Source organism: Zootoca vivipara, chromosome 1 (assembly GCF_963506605.1).
Source record: "Zootoca vivipara chromosome 1, rZooViv1.1, whole genome shotgun sequence".
NCBI lineage: Eukaryota > Metazoa > Chordata > Lepidosauria > Squamata > Lacertidae > Zootoca > Zootoca vivipara.
Window position 1 is genome coordinate 104,056,055 of NC_083276.1, and position 10,748 is coordinate 104,066,802.

The following is a 10,748-nucleotide window of genomic DNA, read 5'->3' on the forward strand; positions in this document are numbered from 1 at the left end:
GAGAGCAGTGTTTCCCATCTCAGTTTGAAAATAATAATTGATCTTATGATATTTGATCTATGGTGCACGGCTGGATGACACAAATATGAATTCCTAAGTAGCACCTTAGAGACCAACTACGTTTGTCATTGGTATGTTATGTTTCTAACGAAAAGCAGCGAAATAAAGCATGGGTACTATATTCCAGTGATAGCGCAGCACCAAGATTTTGATGCTTTGGATCAGAAAACAGGCGTACTGGCAATCAAAAAGCTCCCTTAAAAATTGCCTCAAAGAAAGAGAAGAATAGCTATGAGACACTGTGACAAAAACAAATATTTCACTAGGCAGCTAGTGAATCAATTTAGGTCTTTGAAAAGCAGGTGACGAAATGGCAGTTCATTACTAGACAGAAAAGATTATAAGGTGGGCTTTTCGAGGAGTATTTTCACATCTTTTAAGGGAAAGGTCGTGAAACCATCTAATAATCTTCTTAATCCATTGTTCTAATACATTCTGTGTTAGCAAAGCTGGATATCATTTACAATTTTAACATGCCAGTACTGCAGTGAGAGCATGCACCCTCTCTAATCCATCTGTAAAAGCACACACCTCACCTCTGATAGGTCGCCTTAATGCTGCAATTAGCGAATCACAACACTGGCCCTATCTCAGCCGGGATTGGCTGCCTGCCAGCTACTAACAATGTCATTGGAGGTTTCTAGAATCCTCTCCATCTTTTGTTATACAGGTGAAGCTCCTGGGCTCCAGGAGGCCTCAAGGCCTAAGCCTGCATTGCATGCATACAAACCTGGCTGTGGCCTCCAATGCCTGCATACATAACAGGGTTGTTGTTGTTGTTGTTTCTTTTGCAGCGACTTACCTTGAGGCACGTCAACAGCAACCAGTGTCTCGATGAACCCTCTGAAGACGACAAAATGGTTCCTACCATGAAAGACTGCAGTGAAAGCCGATCTCAGCAGTGGCTGCTCCGGAATATGACCTTGGGTGCCTAAAAGCCGCGAAAGACTCGCTGTGTTTCCTCGCCAGGCCTCGCAAGGCTCTAGACCTCTTGCACTTCACACAGTTTGAGCGAACAGAAGTCTTTTCCTCTTCCCATGTTACCGGTGAAGTGAAAGGTTTTGGATGCTCGGTGAAAAGCCTATCTGCTTTTTAATTGCTTAAAGCATGTTTGCACTTTTCCCTTCAGATTTTTTATCTTTTATTTTTTACTCATTCAGCTAAACACACAAGCGCTCTACATACCGTAAAACATATGCTATGATCAAGACACGGTATTCTTGAGGAAAAATCAGACTCGCGGAAAGCATTACAAAGCTGAACTCCAAGGTTTTGTGGGGAGTGGGCTTGCTGTTGGTTCTGTCATGTAACGTTGCTTGAAAGTGACCATGTTAAATGCCTTATGAAACCCACTTGTATCGTGAGAGATTATATCTTTTATTTATTAAGTCAATGTGCTTGTACTGGCCCCTTCATGGCAGCAGAGGAAGAATTCGTTTTTAATCTGCTACTGGCCGTAACCAGCAGATAGCTCAGCTGAAAGAATTTCTGAGCAGTAAATTTACTGTATATAATGGGTGTCTTTCATGTATAATATCGGGGGTGGTGGCATTCCTGTTCTTGAAACGCCTTTGGAATATCGGCAAAACTAAATGAAGGCTATATGCTGGCAGATGGGAGGTAAAATTGAAAGGTAATACAAAAAGGTAATACAATGAAACTGAATTCATATCGTCCACAGATAGCATACACTCCTGGCAAAGTATAAGCCTTTGTGAAGCATAGTAATGCCTCTGGCCAATTCTCACAAACTCCCATTAATGGTGCAACTATAAGAGGTAGTAAAAATTGATCATCTTGAGTTGGAGTGAAACTCCTGAAACTTGTTCTTTAAAAGTGTCAAGAGCAGGTTTATGCTAGGCACTTTACCGGCGTTCAAGTTAAGCTTCATTGCATTAACTGTCCACTTTTCCATATTGATTATATTTATTTTTTTTTGAAAGATTGCTTTTGGTATTGCAGCAGATTAAGCATATGTACAGCCCCACCTAAAAACGTCAAAGCTTCCACCTATTAATAAGTCTAGTTGAATGGTTTTATATATAGCCATAATAGAAACGAGACTAATTAAAAAGCATATCTAATAAGCGACCTGAAACGTAGCCACATTGGGAGCCGAGTTTGCTCAGTAGGTGGTTAAACTATAAATAATAATATTTTAATTAAAAAGAGGGGTAATTGTATGGCATAACTATACCTATATGTAAGTGGGAACACTTTGGACTAACATTTGACTCTTCAGTGGTTCCAATATTAGGTCTATAAGGAGCAATATTGAATCTAGGGACGGGTTTGTGTGCTTGGCTATAGTTGGATTTACAGACTCCTTGTATGTCAGGGCCATTTGCCATGTCAAATGATTGTGCTTCATTGAATGGTATGAATTTGTCCACATTGCTTCCACAATACCCTGGAGAGCTTGGCTAGCCCTATCGCTACCACATTGCCACAACACCTTGGACTTTAGGAGTCAGATAGAGCCTGTTTCTCTAGGTGAGACCTGATACACTGTGTTTCCCTTACAGATATATATCACCTGCCTGGAGTTTGAATATGCATATTTCTCTTATCCATCCACCCATAGAAGTATTCTAAGCTGCTACCATATCAGTATACTAGACCTCCAAACAGGCTGTCAAGAGCCCAGCAGAGTCAGAGGTGAAAAATAGGGTGTAAATAGACCAGTGATCAGGTTCCAAAAGAAGCAGGCAATGATCCCGTCAGCCCAGAAGCAGGTGGTGTCCTCTGAGAATAGCTGGTGTTCAGATATCACTCATAAAACTATATAGGAAGTTGCCTTATAGTAAAGTCAGACCATTGAGCCATCTTACTCTGCACTGTCTATACAGACTGACAGCAGCTCTCCAGGGTTTATGGGGATATTCCCAGACCTACCTGGAGATGGGGTTTGAAGCTGGAGCTGCCTTCTTCATGCAAGGCAGATGCTCTACCACTAAGCTACAGCGCTTCCCCTAACAAGACTAGTTAGTTAATATAGTTAATGTAAATAGGCTGTATCGGCTTGGCTGATGCCGGCCAGATGCCGGATGAGGCAAGGCAGGATTCTGATTAGCACCTTATATGGTGGACAAGTTGCCCAGATGTAAAGAGCCTAGGAGAGTTCTTAAATAAAGGCTGTGGCATCCTTAATGGCTCCCCTGGTCAGCCTCCTACAACTGCCAGTGTAGTGCTGGGGAAGATGTTATCTGGAACTTGGGAAACTATAAGGTCTCTGTAAGGGCCTTGGCCCATTGGAGGAATGCCCAAGTTTTTATCAGTGAGCAGAGCACTGGTTGGAATAAACCTTTGCTAAGAGTCCATATGAATCTTATTTTGGTATTTTAAGAAGTGCCTCTCTTTCTGTCAGAGAGAAATCTCTCAGCACCACCTGATAAGTCATCTCTATGCATAAGAAAGTAAGAAAAGCCTGCTGGATCAGGCCAGTGACCCATCTAGTCCAGCATCCTGTTCTCCCTGTAGCCAACCACATGCCTGTGGGAAACCCTCATTCTCCCCTCCTGATGTTTCCAGCAACTGGTATTCAGAAGGATTCTGCCTTCGGCCATGGAGGCAGAGAATAGCCATTGTGGCTAGTCAGCATGGATAGCCTTTACTGCCATGAAATTGTCAAATTCTCTTTACTGCCACCAGTGAAGGGCATTATATGGGACTTCTTGTTTTAAGCTACATGTCAGTTTGAACCACAGTTTTTAATAGCAAGAGTAACAGTTCAGGTCACCTACCAGCCCTGGCTGGTGTCTACTGAGGACTAGAAGTTGGTTACCTGGTTGAGCAGGCAAGACAAGAGCAATCATTGCTTCTCAGTGTAATGACTGAGAAGCTGGCTTTAAATGAGCTGGTTTTATATGCTATGGGTGCCTCCAGTGGCTTGTGAGGTCAGCTGGCCAACTTCAACTTGTGGGATCTGCTAGCAGTATGCTGGCTGGTAAGGTAGCCTAGTCTGGCTGGCTAACTTAGGAACAAAAGTGCCAATGATAACAGGAAGTAAGACGCAGAAAGCTGTTTGCTGGAGATCCCAGTCTGAGACAAATACACACACTTACACCAACTAGGCAGATGAAAGAGTTGTCTAGAACATTAGTGGCCTGTTCTGCTCAGAGGACAGAAGGGAATTGTGTATCAGTAACCACCTGGGAAGAAGTCTTACCATAAGGCAGGACATTCCAGTCCATTGCAATTCAATGCAGAAAGATTAAAAACAAGCAGCCCAGAGGACAGTGATAGCAGCATGGTCCTGTTTCACTTTTGCCCAGTGGTCCCCACTGGTGGACTTCTGGAGATAATGAATTGCACAATAATCTGGCAGGAATTGTCAGAGTCTTAAGCAGGCAAGCCAAGGCATTGCCAAAATCAGTCTGAAGTACAAGCAATTGGTCAGGCCAAAACAGAGGTGCTCTGTGTGATTATATAGTCAGATTTTCAACTCCAATGTGTCATTTTGCACTGGGCCAGAAGATAAAGGCAATGCGTCCTCTGTTTTCATGTGGTCAAAGTTCCTGTTTTGTAACTCCTGTTTTGTCCCAATGAGATCCTCATTGGGTGGCTAAGTATGTGGACCTAGGTTCAAGGTTCCTCAGTTGCACTCAGGGGTATGTGTGCTGGGCAGCATCAAGGTTCAGGTGATCCAGTCCTCCTCCTAGTAAGCTGGCCTACTGAACTTTGGTGCCAGATTTTCTGGTTCAAGCTCAATGGCATTTTACAGTGGGAGACCCTGGTCAGGCGCAAGGGTCAGGTCCCTTGTTCTTCACTGATCCCACAGCATCCTTAGGGAGGAGCTGGCATCCTCCTGCTTTTCACTACTGTGGTATCTGCGACCAAACAGTTTGATAGGAGAGCAGGAACTGCCAGCAGTTCAGTGTCACCAAGAGATCAAACTGCTGCAAAACAAAGTAAAATGGGTCTGTTCAAGTTGAAGGTAGTCGAGCCAAGATAGAGAACCTACACCTTCTATGTGAATAAGAAAGTAACAATGAACCTAACCGACCTAGCCAGTCACTGCAATCCTGTGCACACTTACAAGGGAGTGAATGCCACCGAACACAGTGAAACTTACATCTGAGTGAATATGCATAGATTGCACTATACCATGAATGAGCAGAATCTAAAGCTATCTGCTACAATTTAAAATGGCATTGTCGCACAAACAATGCTATATCAAATAATTAAGAGCATGCCACCAGATAATAGGAAAGTAAGTTCTCCAGAAGTTCAACTTGAGTTGCAGTTGCGGGCCAACTCTCTTGTTATTTCCTCTTCTCTGCATGGGGGGGGGGGATAAAAAGAGGTTGCAGTTGGTAGAATGGATGGATGATGATGATGATGGAAGAAGCTTATTGGACCTCACCTGCAATGGGAAATGATGTCCAATAGGAAATGATGTCCAGAGAGCATCATTTCCCACCAGTCCCAATGGGCCTTCTTCATTGCATTTATATCTCTCTTCCCCAACTTTTGACCTCTTTCCCCGTTAGGGGGAGGTGAAAGAGTAGCGGGCAATGAAGGGCAGGGTGAGGCATGAGCAGGATCAAGACAAGGTGCCTGCTTGAGGTACCAATCTTTATTCTGCTTGCTGCTAATTCTATCCAGGATGCCCACCAAGCTGAACTCATTGCTCTCCCCATTCTTGCTGATAAGCGAGTATAAAACTGACAACTTAAAAGTTTCCACCACAGTTCTGCTATTATATTCCTGTGTGGCCTTGGCAAACTGTTTAGGCTGAAAGTGGATTGTGGCATTTTTTATGTTTTATGTGTGGTGCCCTCTCTGTGTTTAGTAGACAAATGCAGAATTCACTGTTTGGGCATTTAAAGGAAACTCAGTGCCCATGTTTTAGGTCAAGGACTTTACGGTATCAACAAGTTGTGGGTTCAATGTTAAAGCTGCTTTTGAAAAATGTAGATCTCGATTTCTCTTCATTTCCCCATCTGTAAAATGGGGCCAGTTGTTCCCGATTTTCACAGGGGTGTACTGAGGGCTAAATAATATTTGTATATAGCTTTTGAAATGTAAAATTATTCTTATTATTATTATCATAATTCAGAAATGCTCTAACAAACCTCACAGTTCTTGGTTACAGTCATAGAACGACAGAGGAACACAAAGCTTATAGAGGAATGTATGAAATGTGAATATTCTGAAGGCAAGAACAGTATTATAAACAAGGCAAGAGTATTAAAGTCCCTTATCCTGGACAACCTTATGAATTACTTGAAGAAGGTGGGATGCGTGTGTAAATTATGAGCCAGTGGTAATGAACTCACTTTGTCTTCAAAGACAGCTTCTAGACTGTTGAGACCCAAGAATGGTATTTTTTATCTAATTGCAAACTAGTTAGGTAGCCTTTCAAAAAGAGATTAGTACTGTACTCTAACGAACACAGTCCAGTATTTTCTTTTACTTGAAAGTAATGAAGATCATATCTGATCCTATAAATTTTGTTGCATCTCATTTGTAGATGCTAAATACAGTCTCGAATGAGGGAAAAATACTGCTGAAGGTGCTGAAGTGCAAAGCTATGAATTAGACTATAATGGTTTAGGGAGGAAATTTGAAGTAGGATTTCACAATGTCACTGTCTTCTAAGTCCTTCTGCATAGTAATAGTCTTTGGATACATCTGCCGTTTCCAGCAGGGCATTGTAATTAACTGTTGTGACAGCTGTGGTTTGAGAATTCCAAGTGTATTCTCTCTCTCTCTCTCTCTCTCACACACACACACACTTGTATTTCAATGTATTGAATAGATTAAACATCTGCTATTACTGTACAGCATATGAACGCATCTGGTAAGATTACACCACTTTTTTTTAAAAAAAAACATTTTTATTAATTTTCCAATAAAAACAGCCAATTAACATATTCATAATCATAATCCAATTAAAAACAATAAATTAAAATAAAAAACATCAAATTACAGTCCAAATTATTAATTATTACCGGTAATTTTTCCGGGCTCCCCATAGTCTGGACCTCTTGAAGTATATCTCCAATATCTTCGTTCCTGCCTTCTTCTTCTTGTTCTCATATTTTCCACATTCCAATCTTAACGCTTTAAAGTTCTCCGTCCCTGGCTATGCGATTCTCAATCATGTCAGAAATTATATATCCTTTGATCCATCGAATACAGCTTTATTTGTAAATATGTATTTTTCCAACTATTTGCCAGCACAGCTTTTCCTACTTCATTCCAATCTTCCAATCCTGGCTGTTGTCCAAGTCTATTGTTTAGAGTTTAATGACACAGCAACTCCTGTGTTGTTAAGTTATTCCAATCCGGGCTGTTGTCCAAGCCTGTCGTTTGATGTTATGCATACTGTTTGCAATATTGCAATGTAAATGAACTGTATTCCACAGATATAAGTCATTTGGTGATAAATCAGCTTTTGGAGACCACACAATCCCCCCTTCTGGGCCCTAGGGGGGGGTGCTACACATCCATTTAGCCTTATCTCTCGCTCATAATGAAGAAATTCTGCAAACAGATGCACTGTATGTTATCCCAAATTATTGCCTCAAGTCACTACAAAGTCAGCCAGCAAGCATCTCCCACTTCCCTCAAAAAAGGGAGGAACTCTTTTTTCTGTGCTGCATCATTTTAACAAGCGTCATCTTGTTTCTTCTTTTATCTTTCTCAAGTCTTTCAAATCTAAGTAAAGCTGTGCAATTGAATACATAATTATAAATAAAAGTCCATCTGTACTTTTTTTTTAAAAAAAGAGGTTTCTTAATGAGGCTTGGCGTACCGATCACCCCCGTAATCCAAACACCATGATGAGAATCTCTTTGAAGTCCGAGCTTAAACACCAGGGACTGTGCCATTCTGCAGGTTTTTTCCCAGTCTTCTTCGGTCCAGACTATGTCTGTTTATTGTCCAAATCTAATTATTTTATCAAACAGATATTTCCAGCTATGAGAGTGGCTTCAGAAAGTGCCAGCCATGTCGTGCTCTGGGACCCAGTGTCCTGCCACTTGCACCTTGATGCAAGCTGACAGTCTCGGACAATCTGCAGGTCTACAAGACAGTCCTCCCCCACCCTGGGGAGTCTGCCAGGGCTAATTATCCCCATATCAACCCTGAATTACTGGCACAGCTGAGGTCCGATCATATGGGAGTCAGCCATTTCTCACCGCCGGAAACAGGAAACCGGAGATTACACCACTTCTAAACTGCTACTAAATATAAGCTACTGTTTGATCTCAAGGTGTTGAATGAACAGCAGCAATGTGTTTTCTTTTTTTAATTAGGTTATGTGAACTATTGGTGTTAAAAGTATTTTCAAACATTCACACATTCTCCTGGAATCCCAGTTCCGTCATTTCAAATACAAGGAAGTCGTCTTTTGCCCCCAAACAGCAGGTGGCCAAGGCAGCTGATAAGTCTGTATCTTTGCAGTGGGGACCAGACTCAATGTATCTATCCAGTGATGGCCAAACTTGGCCCTCCAGCTGTTTTGGGACTACAACTCCCATAATCCCTAGCTAACAGGACCAGTGGTCAGGGATGATGGGAATTGTAGTCCCAAAACAGCTGGAGGGCCAGGTTTGGCCATCACTGATCTAGGCCATTCAATACATGACATGCAGGCAAATCCAAGTTTAGCTTAAGTATACTGATATGGGAAGTCCCAGCCTCCTGATGAGTATACTTATATGGTATGCATGTTTGCAAACATTTGTCACACCCACATAGCTTTACGTGTATATGTAAGACATCTCAAGTTGTGTAACTAAAAAGCATAATTTATGAAGTGGCCCTTTAAAATGACAATGGTGGACTTTGCAGTGGTTTTTTTTAATAAAAAATATATTATTTCCCATGTTCGAAGGAACCTGCGTCTGAGGAATTGCTCATAAAGCTTCTTGAAATGTTGGAACGCAAATACATATTTCATATGTACGAGTGGACAGTGCATTAAGAATTACACCATTTTAAATGTTGTAACAGTTATTAAATGTTAACTCTGCTGTAAATTTTAAATATTTATACATTTTGTAGAAATAAAATATGCCAGTTTAGTTTTATTTTAGTTTGACTTTGTCTTTGTTGTAGGCATATCTTCCTGTAATCAAATAATAAGCATTTTACCAGAAGTGTAAGTCATTTGTATATTATATAGGACAGTTTTTTTAAAAAAAGAAGCAGCAGCAATTGGATGTTTTATGTATGAAAAAGCAACCTGTATGAAATAGGTTCATACATATATCTTTATTGTGCTTGATGATTGTAATAGTGTGGTGACTTGGATGTTTGGTTATGCCATTGTAGATGCCAACATCACAGGCAGAATTTCCCTCTCTCTTCTCAGGTGAATTTCAAATACTGTACAATCCCTTTCAGTGGAGCCAGTTCACCATTCATTTGCCAGGCATCAAGGGATACATAATGCTTGTGTGAATCAAGCCCATAGGCCGCAATTCCATTATGTATCCATAAGTCTAACTGACTGTGCAACAAGTTTTGAATGCATAGCTGTGTGCAAGTATACATATGCCAGGATTTCTGCCAGCAAGGATGTGTCCTCCACAAGCTGTGAAAATGTGCGCACAGAACACCTCAGAATTGTAAGAGAGAATGGAGAAACACTGTGTTGCTGATTAATAATCCTTTCCATGTTTTGAAATGAGCTGATTTGAATGGGGCTAGTGATAGTCCAAGCTTTACAAATCGGAGAAAATATGGGAGGGGAAACTATGCCCTTTTTACTGTGAGGCGATACTTTTCTGCCACCCATTTGTTCTCTTACGTTTCCTTTCTAAGGTTCCTGATATAACGGGGTGCAGAAGAAAGCCATATCTGACATTTGGTGACTGATACTTAACAGCTCTGCATAGGTGCTCAGGATGTGTGTGGAGAGAAACATGTTCATGGCCAGCCCCACTCTCAACTTATGTCTTCCTTGTCTTGTCTGCACAAACCCAATGTGCTTATCAGCTGCACGTTTGAACTGGAACCTGCAAAACACACACGAACAAGCAAATACATACACAGTGGCTTGTCTCGCACATATTGCCAAGCCCTTGGTTTGTTTAACAAATGGGGAGTTGTCCCACAGGTGACCAAGCAAACCATGGCTTGATTCTCCAATACAGTGGTACCTCTTGTTGCGAATGGGATCCGTTCCGGAGGCCCGTTCGCAACATGAAAAGGCCGCATCCTGAAGCGCCGCATCTGCGCATGTGCGTGATGCAATGTGGCGCTTCTGTGCATGCACAAAGCGTGATTTGGCACTTCTATGCATTCACACAGGTTACAGACGTGCCGAACCCAGAGGTAACCCATTCTGGGACTTCCAGGTTCGGGGCATCCGTAACCTGAAAAGACGCAACCCGCAGCGGACGTATCATGAGGTATGACTGTATTTGGATTGTTTTCCAGTTGCTATAGCCCCATACCTTTGTAGATAGTTTTCACACCCTCCGTGTGTCCCTATTTTCCAGGGACAGTCCCAGATTCACAGTAGCCGTCCCAGTTTCTGATTTGGTCCTGGAATGTCCTGCTTTTCCTTAGGACGTCCCTATTTTTATCACAGTAAAATTGGAGGGTAGGGTAAGACATCACAATTTTTACTGGATAAATGTTGGAGGGTATGGAGTTATGCAATCCCCAAGCCAAGGAAATAAGTAACTATGCAACCTTTGCTGTGTCCATAGTTAAATTCCTTCAGTAGC

General features: G+C 41.8%; 1 protein-coding gene across 1 annotated transcript in view; it reads left to right on the plus strand.

Annotated features, from left to right (window-relative positions):
* The window catches only part of GALNT13 (polypeptide N-acetylgalactosaminyltransferase 13), a 147,504-nt gene extending 140,710 nt beyond the window's left edge, over window positions 1–6,794 (plus strand). The window contains exon 12 of the mRNA XM_035131738.2: window positions 855–6,794. Coding sequence (XP_034987629.1) covers window positions 855–995 — 141 coding nt within the window. The 3' untranslated portion in view covers window positions 996–6,794. The remainder of the gene's footprint in view (window positions 1–854) is intronic.
* The last annotated feature ends 3,954 nt before the right edge of the window (window positions 6,795–10,748 follow it).